Source organism: Onychostoma macrolepis, chromosome 17 (assembly GCF_012432095.1).
Source record: "Onychostoma macrolepis isolate SWU-2019 chromosome 17, ASM1243209v1, whole genome shotgun sequence".
Taxonomy (NCBI): domain Eukaryota; kingdom Metazoa; phylum Chordata; class Actinopteri; order Cypriniformes; family Cyprinidae; genus Onychostoma; species Onychostoma macrolepis.
Genome location: NC_081171.1, coordinates 5,019,415 through 5,041,415, shown reverse-complemented (window position 1 = coordinate 5,041,415; position 22,001 = coordinate 5,019,415). Strand labels below are relative to the sequence as shown.

The 22,001-nt window shown below is 38.6% G+C and overlaps 1 protein-coding gene across 3 annotated transcripts in view; it reads right to left on the bottom strand.

Annotated features, from left to right (window-relative positions):
* Positions 1–3,201: 3,201 nt before the first annotated feature.
* akap6 (A kinase (PRKA) anchor protein 6) overlaps positions 3,202–22,001 on the bottom strand; it is a 154,898-nt gene continuing 136,098 nt past the window's right edge. For all 3 annotated transcript variants that reach the window (XM_058749067.1, XM_058749069.1, XM_058749068.1), the window contains 4 exons: positions 13,381–13,596; positions 7,686–10,697; positions 6,337–6,456; positions 3,202–4,145 (listed from right to left, as the gene is read on the bottom strand). In XM_058749067.1, the coding sequence (XP_058605050.1) occupies positions 4,104–4,145; positions 6,337–6,456; positions 7,686–10,697; positions 13,381–13,596 (3,390 nt within the window). In that variant the 3' untranslated portion in view covers positions 3,202–4,103. The remainder of the gene's footprint in view (positions 4,146–6,336; positions 6,457–7,685; positions 10,698–13,380; positions 13,597–22,001) is intronic.

Genomic DNA, 22,001 nt, shown 5'->3' with positions numbered 1-22,001 from the left:
TAATTGGTTGAATTTAAATGAATGAATCTGACATCGGAACAGGCAGCTCGTGCATCTTTACCAATGCAAAAAATGGCACATTTCATGCAACTGTGATCAAAAGTGAGAAATAGTTCAACAGCATAAAGTTTTCAGCTCATGTCCACCAAACTAAAAAGACATTTCTGACATTTGAAGGTCGTTCTCGAGTTCTTTTATCCTACTTAAACTCATGTGGAAAAAATCACCCGCAACTTGTCTTCTTTGTCACATAATGTCATATAATCAACAGCGATCTTTTCAACAAAGAGACTTCAACTTATTAATTTTTCCATCTATGCCTGGGCAAAGCCTCCAAATCAACATTCTGACTGGCTGTAATTGCAAAGCCACCATGGTTCGATACACATGACCTTTACTACCTTTAAAGCCATTTCCATTTCATACAAAAATGTCCTGTTAATTGCAAAAAGGGGAATAATTTGTTCACCATGCAGTGTTTTGAAGACAGTGTAAGAATTCATTTCCATCCTAATTTATCAAAGCCATCGTGCAATGCCAAAAACCTTATTTTAAATATTAACGTGACTTTCCCACTCAAATGTAATATGGATCCGTAGCGTTCGCTCTGGACAAACACTGGGAATCTTTACTGTGAGATTAAAGAGGTCAGACAGTTTTATAATGTCTGGTTTTCATTGCATATGTGCAGTTTGTGTTATTGCATATTTGCAATTATTTAGTTCTGATGGGGGGTCAGTATGAACTTTGGATTCCATTTTTTGCATTTGCTTCTTTTAAAAAATTACACACTGTTTGCCAGATAAATGTGCTTAAAGCAACAGTTCACCCAAAAATGAAAATTTGCTGAAAATTCACTCACCCTCAGGCCATCAAAGATGTAGATTTGTAAAAATGTAGCATTACCTCACAGTGAATGGGTGCCGTCAGAATGAGTATCCAAACAGCTGATAAAAACGTAATAATCCACACCAGTCTAGTCCATCAATTAATGTATAGTGAAACGAAAAGCTGCTTGTTTAAGAAATCCATAATTTAGGCATTTTAACTCTAATCCATCTTTTCACCAAAATACTAGTCCATAATTCATAATAATGCTTCCTCCAGTGAAAAAGTCCGTCCCCTGTTGTCTTATCACATCAAAATCCACCCAAATATTGGTTTAGAACAGTTTTCACTTGTAACTGGTGCTTGATCTGTGCATATTTCTCTCCTGATCCAGACAAGACTGCTTTTTCACTGGAGAAATCACTATTATGGATTATGGACATTAACTGATGGCCTGTACTCGTGTGAATTACTTGTGGATTATTGTGATGTTTTTATCAGCTGTATGGACTCTCATTCTGACGGCACCCATTCACTGCAGAGGATCCATTGGTGAGTAACTGATGCAATGCTGAATTTAAACCAAATCTGTTCGGATGAAGAACCAAGCTCATCTACATCTCATATGGCCTGAGGGTGGGTACATTTTCAGCCAATTTTCATTTGTGGGTGAACTACTCCTTTAATTAAAATATAATGTTTGATTTTGGAGTGAAATGTGACAGGTCTGGTGAGATACAGTAACACACTGTACTCCCATTTCATAAGGAACCAGACGCACATCGCTTTCTCGTCCTCCATGAGTCTTTCATTCCCGCTGACTGATTTTGTTCCGGTGCAAGCGCGCACTCATCATCAACAAACACGCAATCCTGCAGGAGCCGATGGGCGATTATGGCAGAGAGCTTATCATCAGGCCGCGGCGGCGCAATCAGGAGAGCGCTTGATTGGCTGTCGAAGAGTTCCAGAGGTTCCGATGCCACTGTATATCTGAATCTCTGAGGGCCCATCACGCAATCTTCAGAGTCATCAGGACTTCCTGTAAACAGCATATTAGCCACAAAAATAACCGGCTAACATTCAGGCTCGGCTTTAAAGCTGATGCATTTGACTTGTTATCTACAGTATGTTGCTATGGTAAAAGAGTTTGAGATTTCTAAATATGTACAGCTGCATGTTTGATGTGCATGTATCAGTATATCACAAATATACACTACCGTTCAGAAGTTTGGGGTAAGATTTTTTTTAAAAGAAATAAATACTTTTATTCATTCAGGGCACATTCATCTGATGAAAAGTGACAGTAAAGACATTTATAATGTTGCAAAAAAAAAAAAAAATTCAATTACAAATAAATGCTGTTCTTTTGAAAGTTTTATGAACTATTTATTAACAGATCCTGAAAAAAAAGTTTCACAGTTTCCAGCAAAATATTAAGAAGCACAACTGTTTTCACCATTAATAATAACAATAAATGTTTCTTGAGCAGCAAATCATCATGAGATCGTCAGAATGATTTCTGAAGGATCATGTGACACTGAAGACTGGAGTAATGATGCTGAAAATTCAGCTTTACATCACAGAAATAAATTATGCTTTAAAATACATTAAAGTAGAAAATGTTATTTTAAATTGTAACAATATTCCACAATATTGCTGTTTGCAGAATTGGTAAGCATAAGAGACTTCTTTCAAAAATGTAAAAATATCTTACCAGCCTCAAACTTTTGAACGGTACTGTGTGATGAAAATTATAAGGTTAAAGTGCTTTCAGAACAAGGGTAGCTGTCACATTTGTTAAATGATGTAATTTTATAAAGTTTTTTACTCCATTACTTGTGCCTTAATTACTTACCTAACCTCTCAGCTAAACTGGTTTGGTTTTGTGTGTTTACTTTTTTGTTTTAAATGTCTGGTTTTATGAATTTTTCATGAGTTTTGCCTTAGAAATACTAAGAAAATACTAAGTTTTATTAAGTTCCATTATTTAAATTTTGCTGAATAAAACAATAAATATTGATATGATATGACACATTTTAAATGCAGATTTGTAGTGCAAGATAAAAAAGAGAAAAGGAAAAAACACTTCATGTAGTTTTTCTTAATTCAAAACACTTGTCAGCATAAATGTCCATAAACAGCAGGTTCACACTGTGACAACTTACCCCATATAGTGCAATAACATCCCTGTTATAGAAGCAAATGTGTCGATATTTGTTCAATATATATTGAACAAAACTGTATATGTTTTGTTGAGCAATAAAATCTTCAATTTTGTTTCATAGTCATAGCTTTGTTTGAAACCCTAGAAAATTCCCTGCTGTAACAGCTGTGACAACTATCCCCGGTCTCACGTGTTACATGTGAAAAGAATACCGTGTGCGATGAGTTCATTAAATTAGGTTTATTTATGGAAGTTTTCTTGTACATAGTTCACCATGCAGTCTAACAATAGCTATTTATCCACATCACGTAACACAAACAGGAACACGACCATGAAGTAATATGACATCATTATACACCAGGGTTTGAACGCACAGTTTACATATTTACAGATGCCCATTCGTCATTCTCAGCCTTGCCACACGTCTGCTTTCTCACCGATCACAGGACACACGAGGGGGGTGAAGCAGTGTTTAACAAAATGTAGTAACTGCAAGGCACAAAATGTTTATACATTTCTTTGTTTATCAGGGCGTAAAAAAAAAAAGGTTTCGCATCAAACTGCCAAAGATCACATGCCACACAACATCACACAACCGTCGTGTTGCATAGAAACTGTGGCGCTACTTCAGTCGGCTAGAGAGAAACGTGAAGCCTGGGTTGATAACCACGACGTCACGTCTCATTCGAGGCTGATTAGGACCACATTACTGATTGATGGGGCGACCCTCAAATAACACGCCTTGAAACAGCTGAACCTGCTTAGATGTCACTAGCTGGCTGATCAGGTTCGGAATCATCAGGGATATGATAGAAGAGGTTTATGTGTACTTTAGCGGTGTACTTTTATGGGTCGGGATGATGGAAGACTGGTGAGGTAGCTCAGTCTCGTGTGGAGCTTGAAGTGGTGGTCACCAGGAGGGCAAAGGTCACGGGTAAATAGTAAAGCAGCCAGGAGGAAGAGGATGAGGGTGCTGAGGATGAAGGACTTAGATCTCTAAAGTGCCAGACTAATGGACCATGCACTAACATCCATTTAGGTGTCCGCTCCAGACCTCACGTCACCATCCACAGGTGGAGTGTCAGACGTCAGAGAGCCTCCACTGGGTCAGTCAAGGTTTACACACTGGTGTGGCGAGACTTCCAGAGAATCTCTAAAGAAAAACACACAGATTGATATAGTTAGTAACTTATAGTTATTGAAAGAGTTAGTAACTTATAGTTAGTAACAGAACACAGATACACAGCATACTTATTGCTTAACAGAGCCAAATATATATATATATATATATATATATATATACAGTATATATGTGTGTGTGTGTGTGTGTGTGTGTGTGTGTGTGCGCGTTTTATGACAAATGAGGACATAAATTTGTATAATGACAAGGGTATGACATAGGTATTACAAGGAGAAGGTGACTTTTCAGGACTTTTCAAAACGCTTATAAATCACACAGAATGGAGTGTATTGAAAATCTGAAATAGCACAAAGTTTCCTGTAAGGGGTAGGGTTAGGTGTAGGGTTGGTGTAGGGCAATAGAACATACAGTTTGTACAGTATAAAAACCATTACGCCTATGGGATGTCCCCACTTTTCACAAAAACAAACTTAAAAAAAAAAAATGTACACAAAACACAACATAACCTAAATCTAGTACATAATTAATATACATTTATATATACACAATATAAAAATATATACAAAACATATTGTATAAAATATATAAACATTCATATTTTCTCTCTTTCTCTCTCAGATCTATTTACGTAATTAAATATAATTGAATTAAACATGGTTAAATATATAATTACAGTATAATAATACATTTAAATATAATATTTAATGAAAATACAAATGTAATTTTACATTACACATAAATAAATAATAAAAATGTAAATATATTTATATCTTTGTAAATATGTATATATAATATAAATGATATAAATTATGTACTGGATTTAAGTTATATCGTTTATTGTTTTTAATGTATCGATTTGTTTTTTTATCAACAATTTTCAAGAAAATTACCAATTAAAATTAATTTTACATACACACACACACGCACACAAAGTATAATAATATACAATAATTATTGAATTAATTTCCATGAATTGCAATTAAAGAAATTCCACTTCTTGCCATCGCAATTCAACATCCTGTCTACAAATTAATTCAAATGCACTCTCATGGTACAGAAAGATGCTAAAAAAGTATATGTGCAAGATGTTATATGACCAAGATATTATAAGTACAAGAAAGCATTGCATTTGATTGGTATGTTTGTTGGTTTGGCTCAGGTCTTCTCTGTGTCATGTGACACTGCAGTGCATTTGACTGTGCAGTGTGAGCTGAACCCACAATGACCGCAGGGTTGACATGATAGTGTCTGTAGAGACAGATAGTTGGCTCTCTCTGCTGTTTACCGTGTCCCTGAAGCCTCGGGCGCTTGCTGAAATGTTTCCGACTCACCAACTACTAACAATCTTCAAGATGACCTTCCCTTTGTATCACATAACCGTCATCATATCATCATTTATGTATGTGGTGGTTACACACCAAAACTTATATTTTCTTAGAAATATTTGCGACGTGTTAGCTAGCCGCGGGGCTGTGCATCATTCAGAACTGCCTTCGAAATTTATGCTCATGAACTGAAAGGAAGCCAAGTCCTAAAAACCAATTTTTTGCCCAATCCTGCACTAGTTCAAGTGTGTGTTTTCCATCTGTTAATCCCGCCAGATTACAATGTGTCGTATATGAGACTAAGAAAGCAGCACTCTTTAAGTTTTCCATCTGCTGTATATGCTTTTCATCAAGAGAAATGATTGCCGACCAACACAGGTTCATTATTTCAGCCCTGCGCTGATGAGGCCACAGCAGCGACAGAGAAAGAGACAGTAAGAGAGAAAGACAGAGAAAAATGGGAAGACAATTCCAAGGCTAACCCCACTGGATACATGGACCACGTTACGTAATGAATGCTTTTCAAACCAATTTACTGGTAAGGGAGTCATCATGTAGAAAGTACAGTGGCCTATAATTTAAACCATAACACTGCTGGTCCAGACCAGGCATTTGCGTCATCGAGAAGTGAGCCTTTGGGTTTTTATCAAGCAGAATTTCACAAGCAACAAACAATGGAAAAACACAAAACAGGCTCATTTCAAAACACGCTACTAATAAATCACGCTAACGTGCAGTAAGAAGTGCAATGGAAAAAGGGCTTGTTTGCAATGTAACGCTTGACGTCGAAAAGACCCTGCGGCTGTTTTTCAGCGGTGCGGCAGAATTGGCCAGGAGGGAGAGGTTGTGTGTGTTGAAGCGAGTCCTATAGCACCTACCTTGACCTGAGGCCTGCTGCTGACCCTACTCCTTCCTGCAGATGAGCTATCTGTCTGCGGACCGCTGGTCTGAGCCCTGCAGCCCTCCACAACACCACCGCTGCTCTCTGACCTTGCCGGCTGGAAGAGAGAGAACAAGAGAAATGTTACATTTCATCATTTAGTCCTTTTTGAACATTTTTTGGTTTGTAAAATTTGTTACTTTGATATTTAAATTTTTTTATTTTTCAATTAAATTGTTCTTAAAGCTTGAATTTCTACGCCAAAAAAAAAAATTCTAAACAAAATAGCAAAAATGATGATTGCTTGCAGACAGGGTTCACAAAACAAAATGAAATGAAATGAAATTGTTCTTTAAATTTTTTAAACTTGCATTTCTGCACCGATAGAGTTACTAAACAAAACAGAAAAAAATGATGATTGTTAGCAGACAGGTTTAATAAACTTATATTCCACTGGAAAAGTAAAGTATTTACAGAAAAGTCAAGCGAAAAATGTCTTAATTTCCTCAAATGTTCTAAAATGAGCTGTCTTTGAATACTAAATTAGAATAATGAAAATATTTTCACATTAAAAAATATTACCTATATAAAAATGTTTCACCTGTTCACATTTGCACTGTTGTTATATGATTTATTTGGCACTATTCACATATATGCTGGAAATGTTTTCAAAATTGAATCTACACCAATAGTACAGTGAATTGAAAAAAAGGCAGATAAAAAGATAGATCGGAAGCAGAAAGAAACATGAAAAGATTGAGTTCGGGGGGTGGGGGTAGGTTTGAAAAGATGAAGATTGTAATAGCTCCCTTTCCGTTTTCATATGTAACCATCCAGCTATTTTAATGAAATCAATGTCCAAACACTGAAATTCAATTGATGACTTGAGTAAAATTAATTTACTGTTTTCGGTCTCAATGATTAGCTAGAAAGTAGGAACTTAATTCGCCTGATATAAGGTCAAACGCAGGATTTGCAGACAGAGTTGGAAGCAAGCAGGGAGAAGTTTGCATATGAAATAGAAAACTACTTAAAAAGAACACAAATACATGCTAATTCAGTCATGAAATTAAGTAATGATCCTCGCTGCATTCTTGCTTATGAATCATAATATAATCTGACTGATTATGATTATTCTGTTCTGTAGACCTTAAAATTTTAAATCTACGCCTGCAAATCCTTCTTCCATTAGCACTTCAGGGGAAAAGCGGCGGGGAGGGGTGAGAAGGGGGTGAGAGAATGAATAAAAATCCCCTCTTAAATATTTAGTCAACGAGATGAATTCAGCAGAAACGCACACCACTCTCATTACAAGCAGATAGAGCGCGGTGTAATGTCGAAACACACCTGTTTATGAGTCGACTTGGCTTCCTGTAGAGAGCGGCGCCCTTTCCCGACGTTCTTCTGTTTCATCAACTGTGAAGCAGGAGCCCTTTCATCGCTATCAGTCTTCCTTATCAGCGGACAGTTAATTTTGGGATTAATATAAAGGCTGCCATCCTCTTTTAAAGGATTTGTAGTGGAGCAAGAGACTCTTATCTTAGTCATTACAGGGGAAATATTGGATTCAAGCATTTTAGTATCTGCAAAACATTCAACAGTATCTATCGGGGTTTCACATGGTAAAGGATTAAGATAAGGCGCCTCATTATGGCACTCTGGCTGGCTACCAGCTACACTTCCTTGAGAAATACCATGTGCATTTTGGTATTCATCGCAAATGGTACTGGGCGGTGAAGGTGCTGGGCTCGGGAGACCGAGGGGCTCTATTAGTTTGCAGCCGTGTCTCGTGGGCCGTTTGCTAATGGACATGCTGTAACAGAGAGGAGGGCCCAAGTACACTTCCTCGGTGCAGGCCTCAAAGAGCGGCTCTTCGTCACGGATATCTGGCGTACTCGAAAGGATCGGGGTGCTGCTCTTGTCCTCCACGCAGGTGCTGACCTCTCCGCAGTCGCTATCGTGAGAGGACAGCGAAAGATAGGAGTAGAAGTCACCCTTGCGCAAATGGATAAGCCGATGAGAGTGCTCGAGGACCTTCTCTCTGATCTGAGACACGGACGTCGGGCTACACACCTCCGTAGGCTGCTCTGCCTGTGCCTCTTTGGTCTTCAGGGCCACAGATGTCATGTCAATGATCTCCATCACAAAGTCATGTACACTGTCACTCTTGGCCTCTTCAGAGATGAAAGCAGGGTGGCCGCAGCTCTCTGAAGAGCTTTCTTGATGGTTCTCGTGGACATCATTCAGAAAGGCGGCGAGCTGCTTCTGTCGGCTGTGAGCGTGTGCAGATAACCCTGAACACTCGTCGATGGGAGAGATGGAGGGCGAGGGACGGTGGGAATTGTGACAGGGCAGCTCGCCTTTCAACTGCCCTTCCAAGGAGCTCAAGCTCAACTGTTCGCATGAGGACGGAGAGGTGGCGGTCACCATACCGCTTTTGACGCCATTGACAGCATCCGCCACGTAACAGTTTTTAAACGATTCCCCTTTCTTGGTTAGCAGACTTCCCTCTTCCCTCAGCAGCTCGTCGTCTTCATCCTTGCCTTTGATGTGAGTGTTCTCAACATTCCCGTTCTCCATGTCATCCGCGAAGCGGCTGATATAGCTCCTGGTGGCGTCCCTTCGGTTGCCATCCACCTCCTGTTGCCCGAGGCTCTCGTTTTTAGCATTAGTTTTGGCTTCCAAGAGTTTCAACGCGGACCGGCTGAGAAAATGACAATCGTTGGCGGTCTTAACCGGTGACAGGATGTCTTTAGACATGGTGCCACACTGCAGCTCATCCACTAGATCTGCCTCATTTTTGTCTTTACTCTGAGATCTAGGTTTCATCCAGCTTTGAAACTCATCCTTGATATAATCCAGCCCAAGGGCGAGGGAACCTTCAATGTACTCCTCCTCTGAGGTTACACTGGAGTCGTCGTCTTTAATACCGAGCTCTTCTTCGGTGAGAGTCAGAGTGGAGCTGGAGAGAAGATCGCTGTCATCCTCGTCGTCAGTACAGGCTGAAGTGCAGGAAACGTTGACGACCATACTGATGCTTGCGTCGGTCTCGTCGGCTTGTTGCTGGCTGCGGCAATGTTTACGGAAGGATGCGTTGGACTCTGCAGCCACGCAGCGGTTCATTTGCACAGCTAGGTCCTCGGATGCCACGGACGAGTCCTCGGTGCTGCTCAGCTCCGTCAGGGAGGCTGCCGAGCTCTCGTTAATGGAGGAGGGAGCTCCAGCCGAGCGTGACCCACGCCACAGCGAGCTGCTCTGGAGCGTTACGTCAGAGACGCTACGCGTCATCTTCATTGCAAGAGGGCTTTGGATGTTCTCAAGGCGTTTTAGAAGTTCCAGAGTTCTTCTGCTGAGCTCCCCCGTGGGCTCCACAGACGATTCAACGTCCCTCAGACTTTCCTTACTGCCCGCGTCCTCTGCGCTCTTGCATGGAGCGAGGCAACTTTCCAGGGAGGTGCTACGAGTCAGTGCCTCTTTGCTCGATGGAAATAACTCTCCTACTGCAAAAAGAGAGTCAAGGGAAGACCCCTGGGAGAGCTGTACGGACTCCTTTTGGAGCTTTCGGTGTGTAGTCACCCTCTCTTCATCTCCGCTCATGTTGAGATATGGCTCCTTGCGGTGTTTCTTCCTGCTTTCTCCACCATCTTCTCTCTTCTTTCTCACGATATGCCATTGCTGGTCTCTCTGCCCAATGGTAAGACTGTCACCATATTCTGCACACTTGTTGGCACGCTCCAAAACTCTGTCTATGTCTTCATCTGAGACTCTATCTCCATCTTCTCTGGTAGGAGGGGTGAGAGTAACACAAACTTTCGAATCATCGCTCTGGAACAGCAGGCAAACCTCAGAGTTACCTGTGGTCTCCATGTCCCCTTCACTAACTATCCCACTTTCGCTCTCCGATCTCCTGGCTGAATCCGATAGCAGCTCCTGCTTCCCCTTCAACAGGTCTCCCAGGATGTCAGGTAAGGATTCGGCTGAGGAGAAGGAGGAATCCATGCTCAGCCGCTTCAAAAGTGACTGTTCGGATTTGGTTGATGATGATTTGTGATTATATTGGGGTTGTTGGTAGAGCTCAACATTATGCAGACTGTACACCTGATAAACACGAGAAGATTCTGGATTCAGTTCTACAGAGCTCAAGCCTGCTCCGGACTGTGTGTCATTTGGGCATGACTCGGTGAGACTTGAAGTCTCCTTTGGGGAATTAAGGTGTGATTTAGATCCAGGCTTTTGCTCATCTTCACAGTCCTGTGTATCCAGATCGCAGATGGTCATGTCCATTTCGTCCCACTCCCAAGAGTCTTCCGTCTGGCCATGGAGCTCCATGAGAGAAGGCTCAATGAGGTTCTCAGGGACCTGAAAAGGGGAGAGAAAAAAGACGTCAGGGGCAAAGAAATACTTGGTTGGACTTATAATTAGATCAAATGCAAAGTTAATCTATGACAAATACATTTTTGCTTAGATATGGGCATTCAGAACAGGGCATAATTACACAAATTGCTTTGCTTCTTGTTCAAGCAGGAAGAGTCTATTTATATGATCCTCTTTATCTCATTAATCTAATAAACTGGCAAATCTAACACTTGCTTTGTATGTCATATATCCCATAAAATGAATTTTTATTAGATTTCTGTTTATTCTCTTTCTGCTGATGAGGAAAATACTAATGCACAGGCTTGGATCGCTAGTGCATGATAAAAACCCTCAACTGTGAGAACAATCAATCAGTCTAATCAAATAAAAATAATTTCAGTTAGCTGCCTCAGCTAACATTTGTACCCCGACTGCAGCACATAACGTTTTAATCAGATAGACTAATTATAACCTTTAGCTATGCCATTACAAAAGTCATTTTGCCATTTTGTAGAAGGTTAAACAAGACTGTCTAGTATTTTTGACTGAATAGCGGGCATTGTGTCTGCTACACTATTCATCTTGAGAGTGAAATCATGTAATAACTTGACAGTGTCAATTAAAACTCATCTGAAACCTTTTTTCCTTTTAACAGTCACTCTTTCACTGGTTTACCACTCCCTTAAGAGCAGGTGAAAGTTAACTTAAAAACCATTATGTCTTTCGTTGACCTTCAAACAGAATTCATGAAATTCGAAAAAAAAAAAAAAAATCCTCCTAAAAATGAAAGAGTAACGATTGGATTTTTTTTTCAGACACCAGACTTGTTGTGAGCAAGGCCTCCTGAAGCATTCAACAGTCAGCTATTTCATCATCTCACAAAGTGTACTGTATTCACAAAAACAAACTCTCCCTATTATTTTTCTTTTCCTTTCTTCTGCGCCCACAAAAAGTGAAATTGCACTTCAGCCCCGCAAGGTCAAGCTGAGCGAGGGGCGAGTAATTTGTCTTCCCCGTGTAAGTGAGTGGACGTTCATAAACAGGTTGCTGGGCTTTTCTGTGTGAAGCACGCAGCCTCCCCAGAGCCCTGCTGCTGCCATGCAGGAATGCACAACATCTACATGACAAAAGGCGAAGTCTAGCCCTCTGCCCACTCCCCCGTTTAACACGCACTGTAACGGTCCCACACATACAATAAGAGACTAGTTAAGGGTTCCGTTTTCAGGATGGGAAGTATTTTTATACGGCAGTGAACACGGTATGTGCACATGTTATGTCCTTTAAGAGACTACTTCCTCCCTTTCAGTGCAGGATGGGGACACAGGATCAAGTTATTTCATTGCTATGGGTTACTCAATATACATTAAGAACAGTCAGTTATTTCTGGCAGCATCTGTAATCAATTGAGTTCACAGTACAGTGAGTATCTGGGGAGCGCATCTAGCCGCTGTCCTCTTACTATGTGTATTCAAGAATAATATGTGGCCACTTTCCCTGCCTTATACATCATTCTTATTGCACTGTTACAGCGGCGCTGCACTATATTATTGGAACTAGTGTATTTTTTGCTTAACAAATTGTTCTGGACAGCTTCCTTTGAGCACAGCAACATGTAAGGAGATCTTCGAAAAGCCAATTCAGTAGGTTCAATAAAATACATAGTACAACGTTGATTTTTAGAATTATAATTGCATTAGGAAGGAGACTCCTTACTGATACATTATTTAAATGTATTTTCAAAGATTAAGACATTTTTATACAAAATACTGCAAAATAACTGCATTAAGGACATGATGGATGCCCACTTGGTGAATTAAACATCTAACATAGTAAGGTCTATGTGTCAATAACACAGCATACTACTTAGGGTGAATATACATCCTGTTTTTTCTAAATTGCCTAAAATGTCAGGGTTTGACATGTTGACATGCTCTCATACATACAGTATGTGTAACTGCATGGCTTTGACTGTTCTCTGTGGATCCCACCTTCTTGCATGCCATAATTGGTTGATTATGTACAATCCCTCCATACTATTGGTCAAACTATTTTTCAGTCATTACATTCAGCAAGGATGAAAACAATAAAAAAAAACATTCAAAACCCAGACATTTTAGGCAATTTAGAAATCCCAGCCAGGACATGTCCGGGAAAAAGAAGACATATAATCACCCTAATACTACTATTTATCACTGTATACTGTTCACATACTGAGGTGAATTCACTAAACAGTTACGCCACTTTACACTGTCTGCACTGGTACAGCACTGTACCATGCATATTAAAATGACACAATTTACTTATAGATTGCACATTTTTTAGCATTATGGAAAATAGGAGGTAAACAATTTTGTTTAATTAAAGGAGGTGTTTGTGTGTATTTGCAAGATGGGAAATTGCATCATGCAAATAGTGTTTTTTGAGCTTGTTTGCACCGATTTGCATAATTCCTTTAGTGAATTAGGTGCTAAATAATGCAAACAGAGCACACAACTACTTTTTTAAAAACAATATACAGTACACACAACACAGTATGCATTCTAGTATGCCACTCCACCACAAACACAAATAAACCGTCCATAGCGTGGATATCGAGACAGCACTACCTGTGCATGCACCACCCTGTTTATATTCAGAACGTATGTTATCTTGTTTACTTGTAACTGTAGTGTAAAGCATATGTGACCTGGTCTCTGCCCAGCGAGCCTTTCAGTCTGGTCTGCCACTGAAGGACCTGCATGACGATGGCCTCCCAACGTCTCTCCAGGTTGACCTGCAGCAGCTGCAGCGACTGGCGCTCTGCCTCTGAGCTCTGCTGTTCAGGCCCGTCCAGCAGCCTCTGACAGAGCCTCAGCACGGAGGAAATGCCCTTCCGTCTGCCCCGCACCTCCGTACACAGAGCCTGCAGAGACAGGAGCAGGTCAGTCCTCTCATGCACTCACAGACTGTGTTAGTAAACAGGGTTTAACATCCCTGTCGTCAGGTTAAAGGCAGGGTTCATGTGTTAATGGCAGAGAATTTGATGAAAGAAAGCTTAACTTTGACTTAACTCTAAAAGCTCAACTTTGAAACTGCAGTTTGTGAACATACAAGCTACTGATAATGTAAAGAAGTTAAAACTACAGCCAAGAACAGACCAAAATAATGAAACCAAACACCCTAAATGACAGAACTGAATTTAAAAACATTGATTAAAAGCTATTACAAAAACTAAATTAAACTAAAAACACTGCTAGAAATGAAAACAAAAACATTTATAGAAAGATGTATAAAGGACATAAATAATAAATCTAAAACATACTGATATAAATTAATAAAAAGAAAAAGATTTATACAAAAAAACTGATAGAAATGAATACAGCAATAATCTTTATAAAACAAACCTTAATAATAAAACTAAAACACACTAATTGATAGACATGAATGCAAAAAACATTGATAAAAAGCTGTATTACAAAAACTAAATTAAACTAAAAACACTGCTAGAAATGAAAACAAAAACATTTATTAAAAGATTTTTTTTTAAACATCTTTTAATAAATGTTTTTGTTTTCATTTCTAGCAGTGTTCAACACTCTAAATGATAGAAATGAATACAGCAATAATCTTTATAAAACAAACCTTAATAATAAAACTAAAAACACACTAATTGATAGACATGAATGCAAAAAAACATTGATAAAAAGCTGTATTACAAAAAACTAAATTAAACTAAAAACACTGATAGAAATGAAAACAAAAACATTTATTAAAAGATGTTTTAAAAAAAATAAATGAGACTAAGAAACACTCTAAATGCAGAGCACAAATTCCGAGTATGGGTCACCATACTTGGCCGTATGTCACTTCACTTTCACTTTTTTTTTTTCACTTTTTTTAAATGATAGAAATTAATACAGCAATAATCTTTATAAAACAAACCTTAATAATAAAACTAAAAACACACTAATTGATAGACATGAATGCAAAACAACAACAACAACAACAAAACTATTGATAAAAAGCTGTATTAAAAACCTAAATAATATATCTAAAAAGAAAACAGTGATAGAAACGAATACAAAAACATTTATAGAAAGATGTATAAAGGACATAAATAATAAATCTAAAAACATACTGATATAAATTAATAAAAAAGAAAAAGATTTATACAAAAAAAAAACTGATAGAAATGAATACAAAAGAAAAACAAATTGATAAAAGTAACTTGTGCTGCAAAAGACAAAATTAAAGTACAGTAAATTGCTTCAAAATAAATAAATAAATAAAATAGTGCTCTGCAGGGACTTTGATGACTCAAATGAATCAGTGAATCATTTTTTGAAGCAGGTTCATTGACATGAACAGCTCAAATGGAACAATTTGCTAACGAATCAGATTAGTTTGTGGAAGCTTTTTACATTTTTATATATATATGTTTTAAATTCTGTTTTTTTTTATTATTACTGAATACTTAAAAAAGATTATGTAAAATGCTGCTCAGGGACTTATGAAAACATTACTGACTTTTATTAAAAAGAATCAATCAAACTGATTAAAATGAAACGAATCAATAAAATGAATCAGACTCTCCAGAGTTACTTGAACAACGGAGAGAGATGTTCTAAAGCATTTACATAAGGCTTCATATAAGACTCTTCTTATAAGGTCTTATACACAATGCAAAGTAACAAAAATAGTGAGAACCACACTACACCTGTTGTACCACAAAACCCTTTGCTACACAAAACATCTAGCACAGTCTATAAAAATAACTTTCAATGAACTATTCTCCACCATTTGCCACAACTGCAACATAGGGTTTATTGCTAGCCACGCATGTGAACTCACAGCACCTCAGAGTTTCTGTGGCATGAATGAACACAGTGAACGAAGAGAGAGCGACAGATAGAATGACATTGAGAGAGAAAGAGAGACTCCCGTGCGCTTGATGAGGTCTCCACAACAATTCAGTCTGTCAGGAGCGTGTAAATCACATCGCCCTCTCCCCATAAACACGACAGAATTAAATATTTAAAGGCCAAAGCTGCACTCCCATGCTTCAGTGTCCAGCTATGACACTTGTTTAATGAAACCGCCAGAGCATACAGACTCTCCCAAAGACGACCACAAACGCACGTTCTGGAGGGGCTCTCTCACCTGCACCAAAACCCTGTTTAAATATGCAGCGGCAGCTTTGCGAAGAGACGGCACTACTCCATGTGCGTTATGGGACGAAAACATTCAGAGAACAACTTATGCAAATCCCGCCAGCCCCGAAAAGCACCGCCTTACATTTTCTGTACATTTTTCAATAAATATTAAACACCATTACATTTCACCATTACATTTAAATTGGATTTTATTTTTCCTGGAGTGCTCGGCTCCTCTGTTTTAGCATATTTCCCTCTCCCCTGTCTTTTAAACAGGTAATGAGACTGTAAAATGCAATGGCAGCGTGCCGGAGAGGAGGCCGAGGAGCGAACACGCTGATAGAGTTGAAACTTTGACAGATAGAAACGTGGGAGGTGATGGAAAACTGGCACTCAAATGGACACTTTTTTTTTTTAATGGCGTACGGTGTCTGGGAAATGTAGTGGCCTGGTCTCTTAAAGACACATGTAAATATTTTAAATGGTAAAATAGCTTGTCTCAGTCAAAGTTAGATTTGTAGATATCGTTCAGCCTGTAGTCTCAGCTTCTGATACAAGCCCAAAAAACAGGAAAACTAGGTGAAATGGGCAATTTTATTCTGCCACTGCATGTTAGAAAGACTTCACCACATGGTAATAGACTAGACAGAGTATTTTGTCTTATTCTCCAGCTAAAACATCAAAAAATTCTTAAAACAAGATAAATTTACTTGAGAAGCAGCACTGCATAAAATATTAAGACTTGTTTTTATAGATTGTCTCTTCAATACGAGTGTATTTTGTCTTGCTACACTGGTTTTAAGTAAAAACAAGTTAAGTGCAAAAATCTGCCAGTGCAGTAAGAAAAAAATACTCGTATTAAACAGACAATCTATGAAAACATGTCTTAATATCACATACAGTAAATTTATCTAGTTTTAAGGACTAATTAAAGGGGACATAGGGTTGAAATGTTCACTTTTTTTTGCTTTTATTGCAATTATTGCAAAGTTTCTGGCATGTCTGCCAGATCAGAAAAGTTTTTAACCAAAGTATGTTACAGACATTTCACGGAGACCCAAAGAATCATACCAACTTGAGGAAAATCGGCATCCGATTAAGATTCATTATGCCTTTTCTTTTTTTCTTAATAGACTGTTAGAATTCAAAATGAAATGAAACAGAATTTGTGAAACATTACTTGAAAGACAATGTAATATAATGAAGCATTCCTTTTAATTATATAAATAAATTCTAAAGGTCGGACAACTTATATGTCAGTCAGAAGGTTTCCAGTCTAAGTGAGCATATCTTCATCAGAATAAGTTGCGATACACACATTAATCTAATAGTCGAAATGTCTGTCTCAGTCTCTAAACTATAACTTCACCCTTCAGATATGTCCATAAAATACAGGTGACAATGTTCAATCAGGTGCCCTCAGATTAAACAACACAAAACATGAGACTTTTGTGAAACATGAGGTTTCAGGCATCCACATCACCAGAAATATGATGCTGTTTCTGCATTACTGGGTCTTATAAATGATTGAGTCTTATTGAGGAAGAGGAACAGTGCAGTATAGTGCGCCAATATTTGCTAAAAAGCTTTTCCAAACACACGGTGCAGTGAGTAGGCTGTTTTTCCTCCAGTATGTGAGTCCACACACACAATGACTCCATTTCAGACCCACAAACCAGCACTGAGACTTAAACGCTGGCGGGGGGCCAGTGGGCCCTGGTGCCTCAGAAAGAAAAATCACAAATGAATCAGAAGTGTCTCGACTGTTTCTCCTAGACAGCAATGAGACAAATGGAGACTTATTCTCATATTCTCTCAAAAACCAATGATACGAGCTGCATCACACATTAAAACAGTTTACAACTCAAAACTCTTATTATATGTCAAATATTGCTGTTTCTGACTCAAACTTCTGAATTCATATTTCCAATCAAAACCACTGTAAGATGCAGAACATGCACAACACTGACTGTAAATACTATAATAAATGCAGTAAGCAACTTTAAATAAGCAACAATTAGATCTACAAACCTTGCAGAAGAACTGCTTTTTAGATCAGCATTATTTTCAGTAACAAAAACTAAAATGGAAACTGAATGACTTGGAACATAACTTGGAAAAACAATTACGTTTACATTTTATTTTAAGGTGTCCTTGTTACAGTGTAATTATACATTTAAGTACTGAGTAATATTAACTAAGTACATGTACTTAATATATGGTTAGGATTAGGCTTAGGGTTACTTGCATTTAATTATGCTTAATTTATTGTTATTATAATAAGCAAAATAAATCAGAATGTAATAAACTATAATGTAATTAAGTTTTTTTTTTTTTATGCATTATATATTAGAAAAATATACAACCAGCCTGCATTACAACTAAAAATGTCTCATACACAACAATAACACTAAACTTTGAAACTAAACTAACTAAAAAATTCTAAATGACAATAATCCTGAATTTTTGGAAGTCCACTTCACATTGCGCTTCAGAAGCGAGCGATAAAACGGCCTCTGGGGAGTATTTTGAGAAACAAAACATAAAAAGCTACCCTTCGGCTGTCCATTCACTGTAAGAACAGACGAGATCGCGGACGGATCATCTATCAGGTGCTTTTTAATAAAGCTATCAGCGGATCAACCGTCTCGTGTCGTGCTTAGGCGCTAACGCAATCTCCAGAACGGCAGTACGAATATTCTCTCTCGTCTCACTCCCTTGGCTGTTATCGTGTGGCTAAATCCATCTGGTGTACAGTATTAATCTACAGGTCTCTCGCTATCAGAGTCTGTAATCACACCTGAGGCGGAGAGCCGAGCCGTGAAGATGCATGTGTATTACACAGACCTCCCAAGAGTGTTCCTCCAAAAAACTGCTTATCTCTTTATTCAGCACAAAATGAGAACAGACCGTGCCTCCATCCAGACGCAGCCTAAAGCCTTTAAACTCCAATTCCCCATCTCTCCCTCCCACTTAATTTCATTAAAATCTAAGCCTTATGATATTCTGACATTTTTTTTCCGTGCGACTTAAGTGCGAGAAGAGTTTAAATGACGCGTGCACCGGCGCTGACGCGCTTTCCGGAGGATTAGAAAAAAAGCCAGACGCCAGGCTCTGCTCTTTCGTTTTCGGGGGTATTTGTTTCCCGTTCTCCGGCGGGAAAACGAGCGCACACTTCATCTCGCTCTTTACAGCCGCAGCAATTTTAACATTTTCAATTAATCTCGGCGAGATTGAGGAGCGGAGCCCCAAATCCCCTACAGTGACGGCAAGGACACGGGAACGGAGCTCTGACAGTGACCCAGTGGATATTCAATCAATTACCATTAATTAGAAATCTCTGATTAATTCTATTTGTTGATTAAGTCAATTAAAACCACAAGCACTTGTTATCGCAAATGAGTATAACGAATTCATGTCGGCCATTTGTTCCCAGACACGTCCCCTCGGCTCCGACCGGCTCGAGTTTCATCAACGGCTGTCAGTCGAGGCCTCGTTCCCGCGACGCGCTAATAGAGAGAAATCGTACCGCAGTGAGCACATAGACAATAAAAGCCAACCTAACCAACTGAAATTCGATGTCAGCAGACTGATGCTAGTCATATAATACATGGGAAATGAAGGATCCTGTTTTGCATTCTGCTTGACGTGTTCGTTATTTCAAATACGTCTAAATTAGCCGAGTCTGAAATGCATTGGTTTGAGTCGGGTTGTCGGTGACCTTCCGTAAAGCTTGTCGTTAAAGAAAGCTTATTTTTAATTATTTTTCCCCTTTAAGACAAAAAACTGACAGTGTTTTCAAAATGAGACTAATGTGTTACGAACGGCAGACGTCGTCTTTACCGCGCTAAGGCAAACAAATGGCAGCAAAGTGATAACACTGCCATCAATGGGGACATTTTCTCATTAGCGCCTGTAAATGAAAGCAAGCGGCATGGACATATAATGAAAAATACGACTCTATGCGCACAAGTGTGTGTGTGTGCGGCCAGTCGATTGTGTGTGTAATGAACAGGCCTGTCACCTGTCTGCTCCCCATTACTCGCTGATGAGACGCTAACTCTGCGTTTGGCGCTCTCGCGCGCCCGTCCCAGAACTGACTTAATGCGGTTAGCACTTGCCAAAGAACAGGAGTTCCTTATTCCTAATCATGGAGAAAGTATTGATATTATATCTGCGCCGTCACATTCAATCAGCTGGACGGGACCCGGAGGATGAGGCCCCGGGGCCCCACGCTGCGGTGAGCTGATCAAAGGTGCCGGGGAGAGACGTGGAGATGGACTCCGACTCGAACGCTGCTGCAGATATTCAGTCTGGCTTCCATTTAGTCTAATTCTCCCGTGAAATTCCTTTAATGGGAACGTGGTTTGGAGTTGGAGGTGTTTTTGAAAGGCTCCCGGTGCTGCTTGAAATGGCACAGCGATCTCTGAAAAAGATGATAATAGCTAAGACAAAGAAGAAGGTCTAGCTTGGGTATTAGTGGAGTTTCCTACATCGACTATGACTATGGCTCAAACTTCAGCGTAGAAATTCCACACTATGCTACAGAAATGAATAAAACCCCAAATCATGTGATCGTTTTTCAAATCTACTAGATGATTTTCGCCTCATAGACAATATTGTTCACACCATAAAATACATACACAAAAAGTGTCAAGTAAAAAATCAATTTGTAACTAAATTTTAGATAGATAGACAGATGGGGTGTGTGGGTAAGCATTGTTTTTAATGCTCATCAAGGCTGCATTTATAATATTTCAATATTATTAAATATTACCGTTTAAAGGATTGTTTTCTATTTTAATATATTATAAAATGTATTTATTTCTGTGATGCATCATTACTCCAGTCTTCAGTGTCATGTGATCCATCAGAAATCATTCTAATATGCTGATTTGCTGCTTTCTTATTATTATCAATGTTGTTTTTTGTGATGCGTTTTTGTTCAAAATACCAGTATTTATTTGCAAAAGAAATCTTCTGTAACATTGTAAATGTGTCACTTTTGATCAATGTAATGCTGGCTTGCTGAATAAAAGTATTAATTTCTTTCCTTTTGAACGGTAGTAAAATGTACACCTTTTATACAATATATACAGATATAAGAAAGCATAACATTCCTGATGCCTTAAATGCCGTCTAGGTAGGCAGCTCACTAGGTTTTGAAACAGAGGTTCTATTTATAGAGATAACAAATCTGCAGATTTCCAGCTCAGGATACAACAGGTTCTGTAAGTAAAACAATTGTTAACTAATGACCAAAGTTGGCATGCGGTTCCCGTCATCTCTCCTCTCCCTGACAGGAAATGTCCAACCCTGGGGTTTTAATATCATGAAGGCACACTATTAAAGGGAAGACAGTTATTAATGAAAGAAGTGAAATTGGCAGCCAACCACTCTGAACCGTCTGACCAGAGAAGGTTAAGATACAATAGAGTCTAATTTTAGACGACTCCACTCCCCCCTAGCAAGTAAAGAACTTAATGCTTTTTATTCAAGGGAAGATGGACATTTTTATGATGACATTTTAAAGGGTGACCATACCTGTTACTCATAACGAAGTGTCTCTCTATCTCTCCTTTTACACATATTTCAGGCTTTTATTGGCATCAGGGATCTACACTGAACAGACACACATTCTAGCAGCTCCAGCCGTGAGATTTTACACAACACAGAACATGGATAAACTCTTCAACTGCCAAAACTGAGGTTCAATTAAACCGCAATAATATGTGATGAAAGGATCCTAAACGCTCCTAAAGTTTCTGGGGCAATCTCAAACCACTGACCCTTTCTGACATAGTAAACAACTATAAATAGTACACAAATAACATGTCAGTGAACAATCACAGCAGTCAAAAAAAACCTTACAATGACTAACAGCCCCTTAAATACAGTACAATCGCTGTCACACATACAACCATGAGTGTAAGTGGTTTAATACATTACGTTACTATAATATGACAAATATTCAGAGCCATTACACTGAAAAATGCAAAAATAAATAAATAAAGATTTTCTCACATGCACAAAAAAATAAACATATACATAAATGGTTACCATTACACCATTTTATGTATGTCTACTTTTCATATGCATATGCAGACATGCAAGTTTTTTCTGCAAATGTACAATAATAATAATAATAATAATAATAAATACTAATAATAGTTGT